Below are 20,699 nucleotides of genomic sequence, written 5' to 3' on the forward strand. Positions count from 1 at the left end.
GTCACTATCCGAACATTGGACGCACGACATCAACTACAATTAACTTACTAGGTGCTATCTCGCTCACATTCCTGCTGACGCATGATGCGACTACGCGGATCACAAGCGCTGTGAAGTCGGTAGGCGCATAGATGAAAGTACATCAAATGAAGAGCTGACGCATAGGTCGTCCATTGCGGGGACTCGGCGGCAGATTATTCAGTCGCACTTTCTGCACTCTTGAGTCGGCAAGGTGAGCCGTGAAGGCGAAGTATCGCACAACATTTTTGACGACTGGAAGGGTCAGGAGGGCCAACCGCATGGCATCCTGCAAGAATTCATCGTGCTGTAAAGTGATCAACGTCGCAGCAGCGGCAGTATGCTGCTGATGGTTATTAGGCACCAGCATTATATGCCCGAAGCGGCCTCCTGCCAGTGGAGGCTCGAGTCTGTAGATGACATCGTCTATAAAGGAGCGGGCCGTGATTAGTGGCGTTCGCAGCCATGGAGGCGCTTGCGCCGCGCTCAAGCCGTTTGTTGCAGCTACAAACGTGCTCACGTTGTCCTCTTGTTTATCCAACAGGAATGCCGGATCGTCGTCATCGATCTGGATTGACGACAAGTTTTCCTCAATCTACCACAATACAGCCGTCATCAATATCGTGAGCCTCGTACTGACAATCCAAAAGCATATCATACACACCACTCACCAAGGAAAAACTTTTTTCTATGAGCAGAAAGGCTATTTTATATTAAGGGGAATCAATTATACTCAAGGGGCTTCTTTGTATTATCGACAGATGCTTTCTATGAAATTAAATTATTTGCGCTCTATTGTTTTATATTGTCAGCTAGGAGCTGACAATGTTTGCAGTAATAAGGTCGTTACATGTGGTTTTGTATTGCTGACCATAATAAGCTGACGTTATTTTCAGTGAAAGAGCAGGTATTGCTCTGTGCGTTGGATTGACGACATTGACCAGACGGGAGTTTCTGTTACAGACGGGGTTTTCTGTTATAGAGGATATAGCGCTCTATGTAGTGCACTATCTATTGTAATCTGACGTTATTTTCGGTATTAGAGTAGGTAGCGCTCTATTCCAGGCGATAAACTAAGAAAATTTTAAATCTAGAAAAAATAAGCCTCGTACGGAGTTTTCTAAGCATTCCCACATAACTCAATTTTTAAGTTGTCTTTGATGCGCCCGCTCAAGCGTCTTGGGGTCTCTTTAGACTGTGCAGCACTCGCTATTGACCGGCCTAGGGCCGAGCTAGAAGCCGCAGAGCGCATGCTCGCCGTCAAGACGTCATGATATTCAGATGGGCTCCGTTCGGCATCCCGTGATCTTTTTTTGCCCTCGGAATCTGAGTCCGAATTCGATTGGAAGACGGAAGGGACATCGACTCCGGTCAAGGTCATAAGAAATGTTTGACAGCACTTCAATTTCGATATAGGAATTCGCCAGATCGGTGTGCGATTTACCCTAGTGTCAAGCAGCTGAAGAGTCGATCACAGAGACTACAAAGACGTGAAGCTTTTTCAATCACAAAATACGCCGACGTGATGGAGTGGGCCTCTCCGAGAATGTGCACAACGCTGGAGCAATTTCACCAGCACCTCGAGTATGATTTGGGCACGGATGCATTGTGGTTTGTCAGCAGTCATTCAACTTTCAGCACGAGCTACTTGTACTGTATTGCTTTACAGATCCTCTAGAGAATGGAGAGGTTTCTGTCGGGATTCTCATCACGTCCAGACGATTGTTCAGAACTGCTTCTAGGCAAGTACTGGCCAACGTTTGATCGACAGATCATCGAAAGAGCTTGGTGTGACGGATGATACTTATACGATTCATTTTAGCGGATGGACACAAGTTCCGTTCGGTGCATTACACGGTACTGAACAAGTATCAACAGAACTTCTACCCAATGGCGTTCATGTTCACTCGGACGGAAAGAGCCTCCACGTATGCATGGCTTTTTACTGTCTGCAGGGCCAAATGTGATTAAGTTTTTGGGAGAACTTTGAAGCTTAACTACGGATCAATGGATCGCTCTGCCGCTATTGCAAGAGCCTTTAGCCAAGTCTGGCCTGGCATTAAACATCTGAACTGCTGGCCACATTGGTATCGCAATGCCAGAGGCAAAAATGTTTTTTTTTGTCTACAAGTAGGCGCTACCAAGAAATCATTCAGCTGATACTAGATTACCTCAGCGAAGCGCTTGCTTAGCCAGTTCGAGGTTTTATTCGAGCTAGTGGTCAAGGAATGGGAGACGCTAGGTAAATCCGAGTACGCATGTGGCTTAGAGATGAATACCCTACAGACCCCTGGGATTTGTGGTTCTATACTGCAAGTGACACTGCTGGAGTGCTACCAAACCAAAATCCGATTGAATCCCATAATTGCACAATCAAGCCCACGGTAGTAAGTCATCTTCGAGCAGCGATGGGGTACGTTCTGGCTGGAACTTTGCCTAAAATCTTCGTCGAATGTGCGATGGACATCGGCTCTGAGCCTATCAGGCATAATGCGACTGGACCAGTAAGCGCACAAGATTTGCTGATGGCGGTGGCACTATGCGAAGAGCACAATCATTACCCTACGCACAGACAAAAGTCCACACGGGCAATTAACAGCATCCAAGGACGTTTTTTAACGCCGAGCAATACATCGTACGCAATGACGACCGACGGCCTCAACCCTAACGGCAATCGAACCAAAACCTACAAAGTCTTGCTCAGAGGTAAGATCAAGCAAAACGAGAAGGTGGAAAGCTTCCAGCTGCGCTATTTTTCGATTCACGTCGTGGATTTTTAGAGGATATTCCGTTCGACCACGATTAAGACAGCCCTTCCTGGAGCAACGACGAGATCCAAATAATTCGCCGTAAGCTCAAGTGCGACTGTAAGCAGCTTTACCAGACCGGCTGGCTCTGCGCTCACGATTTGGCAGGTCTATATCTCGTAGACTCCGTAGACCTACAGGTTATGCTACGAAACCAACCTGCTCGGAAGAGACCTGGACGGTCTCAGAAAAAGACAAGATGCTGGATCGTGACAGGCCTCGAAAGTCGCAGTATGCTATATACTTGCTAATCAAGTGGTCGCCACTAGTGCTGTCGACTGGAGCATTCTAATTGGCCGATCATATAACTAACGACGAAGGCAGTAAGCGATACTGGAGCATCGAATTTGAGGAATGAGTGGAGCTCAGCGCCTTTGGGTTGAAAAACTGACAAGAGCGATTAGCTACTCGTACCAGATGGGACACAACAGTGTACCCAGCTAGAATCGTACTACGTTACAGGCCAGCAGCTGCATGTATAATGCATATTTAGTCTAGAAACATCAAGCAGAAAACTATATAATCACCCAAAAAAACAGAAAACCGTGCATGGAAACACTCGCATTCCTGCCTACTGTAGCTGCATACAATTAAGCCCCTCAACATACAATAAATCCTCTGACTTATAAAAAAGCCAACATGTCATAAACAGAAGCCGAAATGACATGACATAGAAAATAGCCAAAAATATCATAAAAAAATTCGCCCCCCACTCACCAATGGAATTGCCGCACATAAGGAAAAGACGTCGCGCAGCCTCTCGTCGAATAAGTCAACCGACGTTGACGCGTGCGATGGCGGATCGGACTTCTTCATTCGCTTGCGCTTGTGCTCCTCTCCGCTGGTCGTCTGCCGTATTCTGGCAATGCACCGAGCAACGGGGACCTTCATACTACGCTTTGCTTTCTCCTGTCATTTTCTCAGATTGAAGTGTGGTTTCTTACATTCTCACATGATGTGTACCACATCATAAAGGTCATCACTCACGCATCTGGTACAAACAAAAAAAGCATGCCCAAATAGAAGGCCGTTTGAACCACCATCTGGTACCGGTACAAACAAATAATCTTTTTATTATCAAAAGTCGCATACGGTACTAGTCGAGATTAGAGTCTAATCATTTTACTTAATGTACAGTTCTTATTTTATATCACAGTGTAGTCGAGATCAGACTGTACTGTACGTCAACATCAGACTTCCGAAATTCCTTTCTCAAAGGGCTCACTGATTACTAAATGACAATAGAGGAGGCAGTGATTTGAAATACAGGAACATAGGAGGTACAGACATTAAAGTTCAATTTATCGGTACACCAAATTCATTCTACCATATACAGTACCTGTATCGACAGCATTAGACTCAGTAGCCTCACCTACTGCATGTAGCACAACATCTGAAGGCGTCAAGGCTCTCGTACTTTAATAGTTAGTTTATCACCAGAGATTCAAGCTCCGAATTGTACAAGTACTGTACGAAAACACATTTCACGATGTTCACATTTTATAGCACCACGTTTTTGGTGGTGCTGAAAAGGCAGCTACAGTACCTCCACTCACATGATGCAAGTCTCGTAGCTAGCCGGATAAGTGACATCCAGTTTCATCTTGTTCACTAAGGATACCACTTTTTAACATCAAGGTTTGTGATTGTAGCTTCACTAAGGATACCACTTTTTAACATCAGGGTTTGTGATTGTAGCTGTATCTGGTTGCTTACAAACACCAAGTGAAGGAATAATTTGCCAGAGTCCCAGAATCTGAAGAGCCGGTAGATCAGCGTTTCTGCAAGTGTGCCCTTTGAGAAACGATTATCGTGATCTTGAATTTCTGTGGTTTCATTTGCTAACACATATTTCTTGAGATTGTGCCCTTTGAGATAGGAATGTCAGTATACCGGTATTTATTATATATATGACTTGACACTACTGTACAGTAATTAGTCAGCATCTTCATCATCTGACTATACCCGTATTACAGGATTAATAAGTTGACTCGAGAGCAGACTACTTTACAGTAATGGGTCAACATTAGACTATTCCAGTATTTACAGTAATAAGAAGCTGACTCGAGATCAGATTAAAGCGGTATTTTAAGCATTAATAAGTCGAATCGAGATCAGACCAGATATAAGTAATACAGTATTACAGAGGAGGAGAAAACTACGAAGCACCGAACTTCGGAGCATCGGGACATAAAACAAACAATAGAGAAGTCACTAGCACATAAAATTTGCAAACACGACGTCGCCGAGCGACCGTTCATTCATCAAAGGCAAACATGGAGGGGGTGGTCTCCATGCGAGCGCATAAAGGCTTTTATAACTGAATAACAACGCTGTCGCCACCCGCCGTATCGTCTCAAGGGAAACGTTTCACTACAGAGGAGCTCAATGGATCCCTCGAGCGCGTAAATGGCTGCGGGATCTCCAAGAAAAATCTCGAAGACAGAAGTGGCTAGGCTCGTCACAGTCAGATCGTGATCTTGGTTGAAGATAGATATACCTGCTTTTCAATTAAAAGCGTTTATACGGCTTCATTACATAAGCGTAACACTTCTGCAACTTTTAAAATTTGTAGAAGTGTTACACTAATGTAAACTTCAATGCTTTCCAAACTGGAATGGTTCTGCAGCGTGTCTTAGGTTTACATAATAGCAACACCGCTGGAAAGTTCGCATTTTTACGAGCTATAACAGTGTTTAAAAGTAACTCTTATACAGAATTGGTTGAAAATATATATACCTGCTTATCAATTGAACGATTATGCGGTTTAATTACAGAAGCGTAACACTTCTACAACTTTTAAAAAAATGTAGAAGTGTTAAGTATACCGGCTGTGCTTAGCTGGATACAACTGTACCGGTATTAGTGATGGGACGTAAACAGTGTTAGCGTCAAGGTTTCGAGGTTCCCGCTCCCGTCCGAAAGTTCCCGCTAGCGTTTTCTGTGACGTAAAGTTGGCATCCAAAACGAATTCATTGATATAGGTCTTATCATGTTTTGCAAGATCAATGGTACTCTTGTGTCGCAGCTAACTTGTTATCGTGCTGCAGGTCTGGTTATCCTGTCGTCACCGGCATGCTGCATATAAGACAGTGGGCATGCTGAACTTCCGTGACGATGAACATCTTTTACAGCCTAAACTACTGGCCGCAGCCGGATGGCACTGTGGCCATACACAGCTCGACAAGAACTGCGACATCACGAGTCAGCCGATCCTGCCAGCTACCTGAAGTACTATCACACCGGTGACGACGAAGCCTGGGTCGACGGAAGAATGCCCAGCACTGACTTCCCCACGTGGGTCCTACATTTTTGCCAAACTGAAAAGCTTACTGACAGATGGAGCGGTCAAGACTCTGGGTACGGAGTACAGCGTAACGGAGCGTACGTCCGCTTCCGACTCCTACTCATTCGCCTTCCAGACACAAAGTACAACGACCGGCTCTATAGTTTGTTGCAGATGCACAACTCATCAGTGTGCGTGCTCATTGCGCGATAAGCCAGCGGATGCAACGGTGTGGATAAGCGCTTGGGGGTTGAGGCCTTCCTAAACGGCTTCGCCAAGACCGCGGGGCTCACCAAGACTTCAAAGTTTGGCTCCTGCGTGTCCACAAAACCTGACCGTATCACGTAGTACGTTTTGGATTCGTGTGAGACCTTGGGCGACGAGGATCCCGACAACAGATCGGCAAGAAGCTGTCCGATGCTTCTAGTGCCTGGACATGTCTGCTATCGGCCCTGTGGGCTGTATAGTGTGCAAAGCGCGAAAGACGCGGAAGCTCGTGTATCTACATCTAAACCAACGGGAGTGGATCAAAACGTGAAAGGGCTACGGATTGAAGTGACATATCATACACATTGCCACCGGTAGGCTCTTATCGCTATTATTCGCAAGAGCCGAACGGCCCAAAACGGCAAAATTACTAATCGTGATGTTCTGCTGTGCTGTTACGCAGTCTATAAACCTTAAAATTAGATTCCGCCTCATTTGATCCCTCCTCCACCGAGTTGCTATAAAGAAAAATCAGATCTCTGACGTTGGAGCCCGTTAGCCTGTTTCGCCGAGCTGTGATAACATTACCTGTCCACGAAAAGCAGCGTTCCGATGACACTGAAGTTGCAACAATGCCGAAGAAGTTCCTGGCAACTGGTGCCAGGAGCGGATAATCGCCGTAACTTTGTCTCCACACACTAGTCCGTTTTCCAGCTTCTTCTTCGTTTTTTTGTTTCTTTTCCGCCTTCTTCTTTTGCTTTTCGATCAATGCCATCTTATGCGCATTTTCAAGATATTTATTAACCTCCGCGTTCACCTGTTGTCGCACCGTTAATGCCTCATGTGTGCGAGGCTCTGCTGAACTTCGATTTCCTCCAAGTAGCTCATTCATAAACTCTTCTTCTTCGTCGCTCTCCTCATCCAGGCTCGTACTGGAGTCCACGTCGTCAATATCAGCCCCTGTCGAGTACATCGCCTCACTCACCAAAAACGCTTTCCCCTCTGCCATTTCGTCTGCGCTAAACGGATCTCCATGTGCGAACTACGGATCCAGCAAGCAGCAGTACTTTACATCGTTACGTAGCTCACAAAATCGCTTTCGGAGCAGAAACAGAAAGCGACGGCGAACGAGATACATTTTTTTCAGGACTGCCTTATAGTAAAGCTCGCCCTTATGAGCTGGGGAAACATTGGCGAACACATCTTGTTGGTCAGTCGCTCATCAATTAATCGCACACACGGAGGAACCATTGTTATCGTTGGGTAGGTTTCTCCTGATAGCACCTTCGCTACCAACTCAAAGATCACGAGAAGCCTGTCGTGACACTGCAGGTAACACCACATTTCTCCTGTAGGTCGAGTAATTTTTGCATCACTAAATTCCTCCCTCCCTTTCGCTGTCACTAAGAACTCGAGAAAAGCTTGATTTGTTGGCCGAAGCTCGAGAAGACGGCAAATCATATCGTGAGTACTATTCCAGCATGTGGCCTCATCTGAAATCGCAGCAAGAGGAGCCGGTACATCCTGTAATGATTTTTATTTGTTTTTTCCCTTGGTGCTTTTGTTTCAAGTAGTGAACAATCTTGCGAAAGCTTGGTACATGCTTTCTTGTGACGGCTACAGCTTGGCTCATATCGGCCAGAGCCTGAGAAGATGCACGCACACTAAGACAGCCGTTAACGAGACCCTTATCCAAAGAATCATCAGCTTCTACTATCACCGGCTCTGAAGGCAGTGCTTCAAATGCAGCAGCATTACCCACCGCTTCTTCTTACGAAGCTAGCAGATCGCTCTCCATGAAGGCAATAGCTTCCAGCTCAACAGCTGGCTTCTCAACCCAATGATCATTATTCTCATCTAGCTCAGCAATATCATCTTCCTCATCATCGACCACATCCGTCACTTCGATGCGTGTTTTGGCAAGATCCCCCGATACGACCAGGTGCAACGTGTGCGCCAGTCCATCACAGGCGGTTACTACATTCGATTCATTATCACGCACAAATTTGGCAACCCGAGAGAGATCAAGGCCCCATTTGTGCACAAGCTCACGAATGTTTTGCTACCAATTCTATCCCCACTGTGCTTGCCTCGAAAGCTAACCACCTCCAGCGTATAGCTCCGCAATTCAAAGTCGGCCGTTACAAAATGAATAGTAAGCGACATATAACTATCTGTTGTACATGACGTCCACAAATCCGTGGTGAACGAGTAAAACGCTGCGTGCTCGGCAATATCTTCTTTTACAAGTAACCTCATAGGTGTAGGATAATGCGTCCTAAGACACGTCCTAAAGTGTCCTATTTGTCCCAAATTTTACAGGGAGATTTTGGAGATGTGTCCTAAAAAGCGACTAATCCTTCGCTACAGAATATTATAATTTGTGTCCTCCATATTGTCCTAAAACTCAAATATTAACTTTCTTCTGGACCTTCTACTTAAAATTACATAAGCGCTACTTAATACACACATTAGCGTTACTTACTGTCCTAAGGCACACTACCAACCATTTATCAATCTCCACCACGGCAGCTAAGCACCATGGACCATCGCGGCTACTCCTTCTGCATCAAGCGCTCGTGTCCTGAAACAAGCACGGTTCACTACGTCTGCAAGCGGTTCCGCAAAGGATGCAAGGCTAAGATAACTGTCCGATCAGGTGCAGTTGTAGCAGACGGGGTTCTACATACGTGCGACGAGTCGGTGCCACAAGTCATTGATGTGCGCAGCGAAATGCGCCTAGAGCTACAGCGACGCAGCGTCAGCAACATGGCTACCCCTCCACCAGTTGTCTGGCAAGAGGTGTACGACGGGATCAAGCGCCGCCATGCTGCCGCTATATCCAGCGTATCGAGGATATCAAACACCTCCGCCAGAAAGCCCCTCAGCATGCCCCACCAGCGACACTGGAGATTCCTGAAGACTACAAAAGGTTTGAGTAGATGCAGATAGAACCTACTAATACAATATTCCCATGTGTAATTGCTCTTGTGAATTATAGATGAATAATTGAATTATATTGATAAGACAGTAGAAAACTAGTAACGCTGTCCTAATAGGACAGTGCATGTTGGGTTTGATGTTGTCCTAATAGGACAGTAGTCTGAGTTGCTGTGTGTCCTAATAGGACATAATAAGTGTCGAGTTGTTGAGTGTCCTATTAGGACACACGGAGCCTGGCTTGTTTCGTCCTAAAGCACATTGTGGTGTCCTAAATATTGGATCGTTTATGAACCGATTGCTATTTTTTATCCCAGGTTTTAGGACAATAGGACACTTCAGCGAAATGCGCCTAGAGCTACAGCGACGCAGCGTCAGCAACATGGCTACCCCTCCACCAGTTGTCTGGCAAGAGGTGTACGACGGGATCAAGCGCCGCCATGCTGCCGACGACGCCACGCTCACTATCATTCCATGCGCACCTGCCGTCTCTATAGTGAAGCAGACACGCAAGGAGTGTACGGGCGGTGATGTGTACGAGGCCATACTTTCTCAATCAGTACGCTGTGTAAGCGACAAGGACCCCGGGTCCTTTCTACAGTTTAGTGTGGCGTACCCCACACAGACGACCACCGGAATCCATCGCATGATCGGTTTTGGGCACCCTGATTTGGGTCTGATACTGCGGTATCCGAAGATTACCCTTTTCATAGACGGCACCTTTTCGGTGGTACCCAAACCTTTCAACCAATGCTTGATTGTGATGGCGTTTGAGCCTGCCGTCAATCTCTACGTACCCATTTGCTACGTTTTGGCTCAAGGTAAGTCGCAAGATATGTACTGGCGGGTGCTAAATGAGCTCATCATTTTGAGCAACAGACAGTTGGAGCCTGAAAACGTCACGTGTGACTTCGAAGTGGCGTTAATTAACGCAGTTTTGGAGCAGTTTCCCCGTGCCAACCTCGTAGGGTGCCTGTTTCACTGGAAACAGGCACTACGCCGAAAAATGGTCGATCTACGCATTCCAGACTGCCAAATAAAGAGCGCGCTCAGTCCCGGAAAACTTGACACGCTTGCTGTCATCCCTGTGGACCAAATTTCAAAAAAGGAAAGGACTATTTTATTTTGATCATACCTATTTACAACTTGAATCTGACCTTTTTTATGCTAATATTTTTTGGATCTCACTTTTTTGCACTTTATTAGGGTGTTAGATACGTTCGCAGTATTGTCGACGAAACTGGAGCAAAGACAAAGTGGAATGCATTCTGGAAGTATTTTTTGAAGACTTGGATGGAAAGGTATGACGTTACGACGTGGAATGTTCAGGAGATGATGCGTGTTGGGGTTGATGTGATCAACCGTACCAACAATCCATTGGAGAAGTACAATCGTGACTTTGCGTCCCGAATGGGTGTACATCCTGGCCTTTTAGCCTTTATTGAAGGCACCAAGCGTGAGGCTGCACGCTATATCCAGCGTATCGAGGATATCAAACACCTCCGCCAGAAAGCCCCTCAGCATGCCCCACCAGCGACACTGGAGATTCCTGAAGACTACAAAAGGTTTGAGTAGATGCAGATAGAACCTACTAATACAATATTCCCATGTGTAAATGCTCTTGTGAATTATAGATGAATAATTGAATTATATTGATAAGACAGTAGAAAACTAGTAACGCTGTCCTAATAGGACAGTGCATGTTGGGTTTGATGTTGTCCTAATAGGACAGTAGTCTGAGTTGCTGTGTGTCCTAATAGGACATAATAAGTGTCGAGTTGTTGAGTGTCCTATTAGGACACACGGAGCCTGGCTTGTTTCGTCCTAAAGCACATTGTGGTGTCCTAAATATTGGATCGTTTATGAACCGATTGCTATTTTTTATCCCAGGTTTTAGGACAATAGGACACTTCAGCGAAATGCGCCTAGAGCTACAGCGACGCAGCGTCAGCAACATGGCTACCCCTCCACCAGTTGTCTGGCAAGAGGTGTACGACGGGATCAAGCGCCGCCATGCTGCCGACGACGCCACGCTCACTATCATTCCATGCGCACCTGCCGTCTCTATAGTGAAGCAGACACGCAAGGAGTGTACGGGCGGTGATGTGTACGAGGCCATACTTTCTCAATCAGTACGCTGTGTAAGCGACAAGGACCCCGGGTCCTTTCTACAGTTTAGTGTGGCGTACCCCACACAGACGACCACCGGAATCCATCGCATGATCGGTTTTGGGCACCCTGATTTGGGTCTGATACTGCGGTATCCGAAGATTACCCTTTTCATAGACGGCACCTTTTCGGTGGTACCCAAACCTTTCAACCAATGCTTGATTGTGATGGCGTTTGAGCCTGCCGTCAATCTCTACGTACCCATTTGCTACGTTTTGGCTCAAGGTAAGTCGCAAGATATGTACTGGCGGGTGCTAAATGAGCTCATCATTTTGAGCAACAGACAGTTGGAGCCTGAAAACGTCACGTGTGACTTCGAAGTGGCGTTAATTAACGCAGTTTTGGAGCAGTTTCCCCGTGCCAACCTCGTAGGGTGCCTGTTTCACTGGAAACAGGCACTACGCCGAAAAATGGTCGATCTACGCATTCCAGACTGCCAAATAAAGAGCGCGCTCAGTCCCGGAAAACTTGACACGCTTGCTGTCATCCCTGTGGACCAAATTTCAAAAAAGGAAAGGACTATTTTATTTTGATCATACCTATTTACAACTTGAATCTGACCTTTTTTATGCTAATATTTTTTGGATCTCACTTTTTTGCACTTTATTAGGGTGTTAGATACGTTCGCAGTATTGTCGACGAAACTGGAGCAAAGACAAAGTGGAATGCATTCTGGAAGTATTTTTTGAAGACTTGGATGGAAAGGTATGACGTTACGACGTGGAATGTTCAGGAGATGATGCGTGTTGGGGTTGATGTGATCAACCGTACCAACAATCCATTGGAGAAGTACAATCGTGACTTTGCGTCCCGAATGGGTGTACATCCTGGCCTTTTAGCCTTTATTGAAGGCACCAAGCGTGAGGCTGCACGCTATATCCAGCGTATCGAGGATATCAAACACCTCCGCCAGAAAGCCCCTCAGCATGCCCCACCAGCGACACTGGAGATTCCTGAAGACTACAAAAGGTTTGAGTAGATGCAGATAGAACCTACTAATACAATATTCCCATGTGTAAATGCTCTTGTGAATTATAGATGAATAATTGAATTATATTGATAAGACAGTAGAAAACTAGTAACGCTGTCCTAATAGGACAGTGCATGTTGGGTTTGATGTTGTCCTAATAGGACAGTAGTCTGAGTTGCTGTGTGTCCTAATAGGACATAATAAGTGTCGAGTTGTTGAGTGTCCTATTAGGACACACGGAGCCTGGCTTGTTTCGTCCTAAAGCACATTGTGGTGTCCTAAATATTGGATCGTTTATGAACCGATTGCTAGTTTTTTATCCCAGGTTTTAGGACAATAGGACACTTTAGGACACCTAGTAGGACGCATTCTCTCCTACCACCTCATATATTGAGAGTGACCCTGCATACGCTCCGTAATTGTGCGACGGGAAGGTATCTCGTAAATACCGTTGATGGTTTGAATCAAGGTCTCAAAAAATCGAAGTTCTTTGTCTTCCGCGACGCTCAATGGACGCAGTCGCTTGGCAATCTAGTCAAAAAAGGCTCGTGTAGCCATTTCTTCTTCTGCTCGGTCGACCCGCTTTGTTCGTTTGGTAGGAGAGAAAATCACTGCACCAGATGTCCGCTTACTTGTACCAGCCAGCGCGTTATTAACCCTTCTTGCAGCCTCCGCTTGCCCTATCCTGACAAGCTCTTCTGGGTGATTTTGGTTCATGTGCTTTCGGACGCTAGCACTACTGCCAGCTCTAAAGTTAAACATGATTCTGCATTTCAGGCAATATGCCAGTTCTGCATCCTATAATGCTCACTTTGCTTTCCCAGCGGGCAACTGAGCACTTGGAGCCACGAGCATTATAAACGTCCAGTACTCTTCCTTGTGTACGCGAGGCAGCTTGAAAAGAGGAGGGGGAGGCGACGGAGAAGGCGGGGTTGACGGTGTGTTATCTTCCATGGTGACACACTCAGCAACACAGCGTACGGATAACACTTGACGACAGATTGAAGTCGTGTTCACCAGCACTGGAACGTAGAAATTCTCTCGTAGTAGGATGTCTTGACAGTACGCTCTCGAGCCCTAGATCAGATAGAGAAACTGCGATCGACGCGGCGGGGGAGATGAGATTCGCCCAGGACGGTGGACTCGACGAAAGCACTGTTCACAGTGTCGTACAGGCTGCTGAAATTGAGTACTGAAGTCAGAAGGAGTACTTGTACGCAATACTTCAAGTGGCGGCATCAAACACTCGCCTCGTGTCCGTCAGCCGCTGGCTTTTGTTTTAATCAAAACGAAGGGATTTGTTTAAATCACGTGATGATGTCTTGATAACGTTAACTTCACGTAAGGGGTATTTCGGACCGGACCTATTTACATTTTTTACGCCCCCATCACTAACCGGTATGCATCGGTCAAGACAAGACAAGACGTATACAGTATGCTGACATCAGCTACGTAATACAGTTCCCTACTGATTATCAGTAGTCGAGCATGTACTTTACTGACCTCTTAAATCTTATAAGACTAACAGAATGTCAGATTACTAAAACCAATAGTCGATACTGAAAAAACTATTAGTCTAAATAGTACTGTATAGTAATATATACTAAGCGCTAAAAGGAATAAGTCAGGCTTACTCACCCAATAGCGATCACGCGGGCCCAAAGGAAGTATTATCTCAAAAATCGTGAGAGGGGATTAGAAAATCAAAGGAAGTACAGTACTACATACCGTTTTCGCGCCCCTGGACCTTTAATAAATTTCCGAATGTGATGATCCTGAATCCAAATCAACAACCATTCGTATGCTAGAGTCTGATTTATTTGCAAATCCTATATGGTCCACCCCGGCGAAAACAGGGTGCAGAACTGTACGATAACGAACATCGGGAAAAAACAAGCACTTATTAAAAATGGTACCAAATCAGTGATCTAAAAAAATTTGAATTTGAAGTAAGTTAAAAAAATTTATAGTAAGTAATCTGATACATGATCTTGTTTATATAGTAAGATTTTCTGGAACTATATTGCCGACGATATAAAGCGATCATGTTTGCCTATGTAGCTTGAAGGAACTAAGCGGCTACGCCTTAGGCCTGTTAAATGAGGTTAAGCTACTGCGTGAAGGTACGTGGACACACTGGTAAAATGGTGTATATAGGAAGCCAAACCCATCCCTTGGAAACCGCGGTGGAGCGAGACCGCGGTAATTTATTTTTAGTTTTCTGCCACAGCAGCATTTTGCTCCCGCGATGGAGACGCCCTAAATGATATATTTTGAAACACCTATTTTGAATTGAGCCTTTTTGTTTTGATAATTCGCTGAGCTAATATATTACCAGGTTTTATTAAATAAATTTTCAGGATGCTAGCTCTGATATAAATTTCAGGGAGTTGTACGTCCAAGTGTTTTTAGCACCTTTCGCAAATACTCTTGAATGAACCCAGCCTATGCTTTCATTGCGTTGGACACTTGCACCCGCACTCGGCCAATGACATCGGCTGTCTTATGTCGATTGGTTCATGACACGATATGACTATTTAGTGTAATCAATGGCTATCGTATTACTAAAGCGAAGGTTACCTTTTTCCGTTTAATAAAAAAACCACATCTTATCACGACATAAAGGTATTGTACATCAGTACTATACCTTTATAGAAATAAAACATTCCTGTTTAGAAGATCAAAGCTTCAACCACAGTCTTTGCCATAACCCAATCAGAGTCATGATGGCCAGCTCCGAGCACGCGCTCGAGGCTCTACCTCCTGGCTCCACCGACCCCTCTGCAAACCCACATCGCCCACGCTTCTCCTGGTCCGTCTTCTGGTCGTACACTGGCCCCGGTTGGCTCATGAGCATGGCCTACTTGGACCCTGGAAACCTCGAAGCAGATCTACAAAGTGGGGCCTACACACGCTACCAATTGCTCTACGTTGTTCTACTCAGCGCCATGTTCGGAGGCCTCTACCAGATCTTAGCTGCCAGATTGGGGGCCTGTACCGGTCGTCACTTGGCTCAATTATGTCGCTCCGAGTATCCACCACTCGTCTCTTTCGGACTCTGGATCATGACGGAGCTCGCCATCATCGGCAGCGACATCCAGGAGGTACTGGGATCGGCTGTAGCCTTCAAGCTTCTATTTGGGTTACCTCTATGGCTCGGTTGTCTGCTTACAGGACTCGATACCTTCACCTTCCTGGCCCTACACCGAGCGGGAGACTTCAAAACTCGATATATCGAGATGTTCTTCTTGCTGCTCATCGCCACCATGTGCGTCTGCTTCTTCGCCGACTTCACCATGAGTGATCCAGACGGAATAGAGATTATAAATGGGATAGTAGAGCCCAGAATGGACAAACAGAACACCATGCAGGCGGTAGCGATGCTGGGGGCCATCATCATGCCACATAATATTTTTCTTCACTCAGCATTGGTCCAAGAGAGGACAATTAATACGAGATCTCCGACAAAAGTAAAGGAAGCCAACTACTATTTCGGATTGGAAGCAGCATGGCGCTGTTCGTCAGCTTCTTAATCAACGCGGCGGTGGTTTGTGCCTTTGCCAGCAGCTTCTTCAGCAGCCAGTGTTATGCGCTCAGTAGTAATCCTATTTCGAGTTTGTATGGGAGAGATATCCAGACGTCGTGTATTCCAGCAAAGGCAGCGTTGAGCTCGGGGAGTACGATTTACGATGCTTTCACGGGCAATGTCTGTGTGTTTGGTGGCGAGAGTGTGTTTAAAGGGGATATGACCGCGGATATTATCAATACAGTGACAAAATGCACACCGTGTTACGTGGATGGACGTGGAGATAGGTTTGATACGGTATCGTTTGGGCTGGGGCCGACAGCTGGATATTGCCAAGAGATTGGTCTAGCACAGGCTGGCGAGGCAGTACGTGAAGCACTTGGTGGGTATGCGAAGGTAGTGTGGGCCATTGGCTTACTTGCGTCAGGTCAGGCTTCGACCATGACTGGTACTTACGCTGGTCAGTTCGTCATGGAGGGATTTTTGGATATCCGGATTGCAGCTTGGAAGCGTGTGGCGCTTACGCGAGGAGTGGCATTGATCCCAGCGATTCTCGTGGCGCTTATCAGTCAAGATCGACAATTCCAGAGCGACCGCTTTAACGAGCTCCTTAATGTACTCCAGAGTGTTCAGTTGCTTTTCGCACTTCTGCCGTTGCTCGCATTTACCACAAGCACGAGGCTGATGGGGCTACTTTTTGTAAATAATAGGTGGATTGGAGCTCTACTCGTCGTGGGCACGGCGTTGCTTTGTGGCGTGAATTACACGCTCGTCTACGATATTCTCATCAAGAACCTCCCGGAAAAGTTATCAACGGCAGCTTGGATTGGTCTGGTCGTCGTGGCTGGGTTATATATGACGCTGCTGCTGTACTTGCTGCTAGTATACCCGTCCGAAACAGTCCCATCACACTATGTCGTCATTCCGTCTGCAGTGGACTCTGAAGGCTTATCTGAAGAAAATTGCAAGTCTACAGATATTGCTGAGGAACGCGTACCGGAGGATGAAGGTGTCGTATGATGCAAGGACAGCGAAGCTGATGATACGGTTAATAATAAAATATCATCTTGAAAGTCAAATTCTCGTTGATGGTTTCCCCCTTAAGTAATCTAGTCTCGATCACGTACAAGCGCTAGACCTCGAGCTCGCAGCTCTTGCTCCCATCTACATATTGCAACATAACAGTAAGCAAAATACATTTAAAAAATACTGATACGTACTCTTGGTAGCAGGTTTCATAGTACTTTTGGAGTCGCGCTTGTCGGATCTTGAGTACCTCTTTGTCCAACAACTCTCGCTCTTCATTAAGACTACAATGCAAAAAAGTATTAAAGGCCATATATTAAACTAAATAGCCTCGGCAGACATTCATGTATTATCCACGAACCGTTTGTTCTGCTGGGTACGAGCACCACTGCCCGATAGGCGATTTTGCTTTTCTTCCCAAAGAGCTCTACTCGCGTTAGTTTCGTTGTTATAGGTGTATTTCCGTGCCTGGTGTAGCTCTTCCTCGCGAGCGATAAAGCGTGTGACGTTCAGTCCCGACGGCTTCTTCACTGCATGGGGTCGGTCGATCGCTCGAGATGGAATTCCAGCAGGACGGTTGCGGTCCACGGGCATGACTCGTCTTCAATAGTTGCCTTCTAGATGCTAATTTTTAGTGCTGTGTCTGTCTACGCGGCATTGCCAAAAATAGCATCTAGAAGTTTCAGCTTTAAGTTACATTTTGGTGAAGCACTAAAGCTCTGGATTTTTATTGAGAACGATGCTCACCAGGTCATTCGCTACGTATTTGGATACCATTCACTTGTCTCCAGCTTGAGGCTAGTACTTGCTGCTGCTGAATGGGCAAGTGAACTTCATTGGTGTCTTACCGATTACACTTTTATTTGTCACCATCAAAAACGACCCTTATCAATAACGCGACACTGATGCGAAGTGGAGACCGAAGCTTTCAACAAGACAATGTGTTGAAGACAGTCAGAACCATGTGAGTAAAAATGATTATGTTGCTCGGGTGGTAGATCTACTTATTCACAGAACCAACGAAACTCTACTTGAAATGCTCTGCGAAATAGTAGTGAAGTTGCAATAAGAGCTTCTACAAGTTTCGTATTTGTGAAGTGCGTATAATATTAAAGTAGTACACAGCTTGTCTCTGTATCAACGCACCATGCTCTTCATTGGTGCCGTTAGTGATTCTACATTTACAGTGCTATTTCTTACTACAGTACATGTATTACTATTAAAGTACTACTGTGGTACTCGATTTTTTCGGCGCAAAGTCATCAAGTGTAGAGTAAAGCATGCAGGGTTAGTCGGTTCCGTAAATCTCATTCAAATTCTGCTCAGCGCATGGTATCGTCGATCACTGTTCATGTCTAAGTGTCATAGGGTGGAATAATACGTCCTTAAATGTTTCGTACTTAACGTTGTTTTTAGGACAAAAAGTAACAGCTAGGACGCCGTCCCGGCTAATCCGCTCGAATGCTGGGGGGGGGGGGTTGTGGAAGTTGTGGTAGCGCACCACAAGCGAAGCAATATCGAAAGGATTTTTGTGAAACTGTAGGATTGCCCACGCGACATCACGCTTTCTATAACCCATACTCTTCCAAACTGCGAATGCCTTGAAGAGCTCGTCGTCGTTGCTTACTGTTGCGAATTATACTGATCTACACTATGGCACTTGAAGTTTGTATTGTGTGTGACAATGGGTACAGTGAGGCGAGGGGGCTCAGTTGAGAATTTGCAGTTGAGAATTTGCTGCTAATATACCCAGTGGCTAAAGGTGGCTTTTGCCGCCCAGTGTGTGTCTGTTCTTCCTACTCTGCGTGTGCGTCGAGGAGGGATTTACAGTTCTCAACTGGTTATGAGCCCAACGGCCGCAACGTGGAAGACGACACTTAATTAGTCGTAATGAGCACTGCTAGTAAAGATGGAGAAGAGTAGAATAAGATGAAGACGGCAAAAGAGGATAAGATCATGCACCAGCCGTTTAATGGAGAGAGCTTTGAGGTTTGGATGATGAGCAGCGACCAAGAAAAGAATGAGAAGGACATGAAGAACGATGAGATGGGAGACGACAGGGAGATGCAGCAGAAGAATAGAGAGGCGTTGCGAAGCTGGTTGTTGGGCAGTGAGGTACTTGTGTATGTGGGTGTAAGAGTGTACCAGCGGGCTACGATGTGGTTGAACGCACTGAGTAGAACAACAGTGAGTAAGCAAGCGTGATGGCCTCGAGTGGAGTGCCTAACAGCCTCTAGACGAAGAGCTTTTCGTGTTTGGCTTGGGCTCATGTTGTGGGAGTTGCTAGCGGACCACAAAGAGATGTGGTTGAACGCGTTAAGCAGTGAGAAGGCACAAAAAAAGAGTCTCAACTCAAATGCCAATTGAAGTGAGATGAGGCATAGTGAGCTGGTGAGGCCAATTTTTGCGATTTGAGAGTTTTGATGAGATTGAGAAAGAGTGTTGAGCTGGTGGGGCTGCGTGAGTTGTGCTGAAGATGTTGCCGGCAACAACGAAGACTGGGGATAATACAACAGCGAGTATATGGCAGACAAGATGGAACTGTAAAGAAGTTGAGAAGAGAGATGGTTGGTGCATATCCCATGATGATGAGGCATATTGAGCTGTGAAGCCAATGGTGCGTGTTGAGAGAGATGGTCGAACTGGTGGGGCCATAATAAGCGTGAGTGGATGAAAAGAGAGAAATGTCAGCAGGCCACCTACATGGGGGTTGAACGTGCTGTACATGTTGAGAGTGGTGCTGACTTATTATGAATACCTCAAACTAAGTTCCTAACAGCCTTGGTAAGAAGCGTTTTCCGAGCTGTTGAGCTGAGCCAAAGAAAGAGAGAATGATTGAGGGTTGTATTGATGAAGGTCACGAAGTCTCAGAGTGTGAGGTGATAGTTGTGGATCAGTAGGTGGGGCTATTGCGAATTATTCTGATCTACACTATGGCACTTGAAGCTTGTATTGTGTGAGACAATGGGCACAGTGAGAAGGATTGGAGCGAGGGGGCTCAGTTGAGAATTTGCAGTTGAGAATTTGCTGCTAATATACCCAGTGGCTAAAGGTGGCTTTTGCCGCTCAGTGTGTGTCTGTTCTTCCTACTCTGTGTGTGCGTCTAGGAGGGATTTACAGCTCTCAACTCTTACCATGGCTTTATACCTGTCGGCATTGCGTGCCACTCCCTTTCGATTTTCTTGGCGGCAGTCAAATTAACACCTCGAGGAAGTTTGAAAAAGTCGTTTGCTCTCTCTTGGTTGTCATAGTCATCCTTATGCGAGCGAAGGAATCTGATGTCGTTCGTGTTTTTACCAAGGGGTGGGGTCACGTCGATAGGCGACCTCAGTTTTGTCACTCGGTCGGTTTTAGCTGCTGCAACTGCGTTGGTACCTGTAAAGATGATAATAACAGCCCCAAGAAAAACAGTAAGCTGGCGCATACTGCGTTTTCACTTGTGCGTCTTGAAAGTACAGGTACTATGAAGATTACCGAATGAAACGATTATTAGGACATCAATTCATACATTTCACAGGTCACGAAGTGTCACAGTGACAGTTACTCACAGGGTAATCATCCTGGCCACAGATATTACAGTCCGTAATCACTTTGGTCAGGTTGTCCCCCAGAGTGGTTAACGCTCCATTTTGGTGGTGCAACACTCCGTGCCAGGTTAGATCGGCCACCAACGTTGGTGGCCCTGACTCGTCCAATTTTAAATAAGGTAAGTTATTCATACAAATATCGTTTGAGTGTGCGTGGGTCAAT

At 45.9% G+C, this 20,699-nt stretch overlaps 4 protein-coding genes across 4 annotated transcripts; 2 read left to right on the plus strand and 2 right to left on the minus strand.

Annotated features, from left to right (window-relative positions):
- Nucleotides 1-434: 434 nt before the first annotated feature.
- PITG_12908 (uncharacterized protein) lies at nt 435-2,798 on the plus strand (the record flags this gene model as incomplete). The annotated part of the gene is made up of 6 exons (XM_002900419.1): nt 435-511; nt 915-935; nt 1,435-1,673; nt 1,841-1,946; nt 2,211-2,270; nt 2,723-2,798. The coding sequence occupies 6 exons, from the start codon at nt 435-437 to the stop codon at nt 2,796-2,798; spliced, it is 579 nt and encodes a 192-aa protein (XP_002900465.1).
- A 12,325-nt stretch (nt 2,799-15,123) lies between these two features.
- Nucleotides 15,124-16,943, plus strand: PITG_12910 (Metal Ion (Mn2 -iron) Transporter (Nramp) Family; the record flags this gene model as incomplete). The annotated part of the gene is made up of 3 exons (XM_002900420.1): nt 15,124-15,917; nt 15,962-16,823; nt 16,926-16,943. The coding sequence occupies 3 exons, from the start codon at nt 15,124-15,126 to the stop codon at nt 16,941-16,943; spliced, it is 1,674 nt and encodes a 557-aa protein (XP_002900466.1).
- An 89-nt stretch (nt 16,944-17,032) lies between these two features.
- PITG_12911 (uncharacterized protein) lies at nt 17,033-17,543 on the minus strand (the record flags this gene model as incomplete). The annotated part of the gene is made up of 3 exons (XM_002900421.1): nt 17,033-17,087; nt 17,144-17,233; nt 17,311-17,543. 3 exons carry the CDS (start codon nt 17,541-17,543, stop codon nt 17,033-17,035), a joined length of 378 nt encoding a protein of 125 aa, XP_002900467.1.
- A 2,536-nt stretch (nt 17,544-20,079) lies between these two features.
- PITG_22986 (secreted RxLR effector peptide protein, putative) lies at nt 20,080-20,373 on the minus strand (the record flags this gene model as incomplete). Its single annotated transcript, XM_002900422.1, has 1 exon — nt 20,080-20,373. The coding sequence occupies one exon, from the start codon at nt 20,371-20,373 to the stop codon at nt 20,080-20,082; it is 294 nt and encodes a 97-aa protein (XP_002900468.1).
- Nucleotides 20,374-20,699: the final 326 nt, after the last annotated feature.

Source organism: Phytophthora infestans, genomic scaffold (genome assembly GCF_000142945.1).
Source record: "Phytophthora infestans T30-4 supercont1.25 genomic scaffold, whole genome shotgun sequence".
Classification (NCBI taxonomy): Eukaryota; Oomycota; class Peronosporomycetes; order Peronosporales; family Peronosporaceae; genus Phytophthora; species Phytophthora infestans.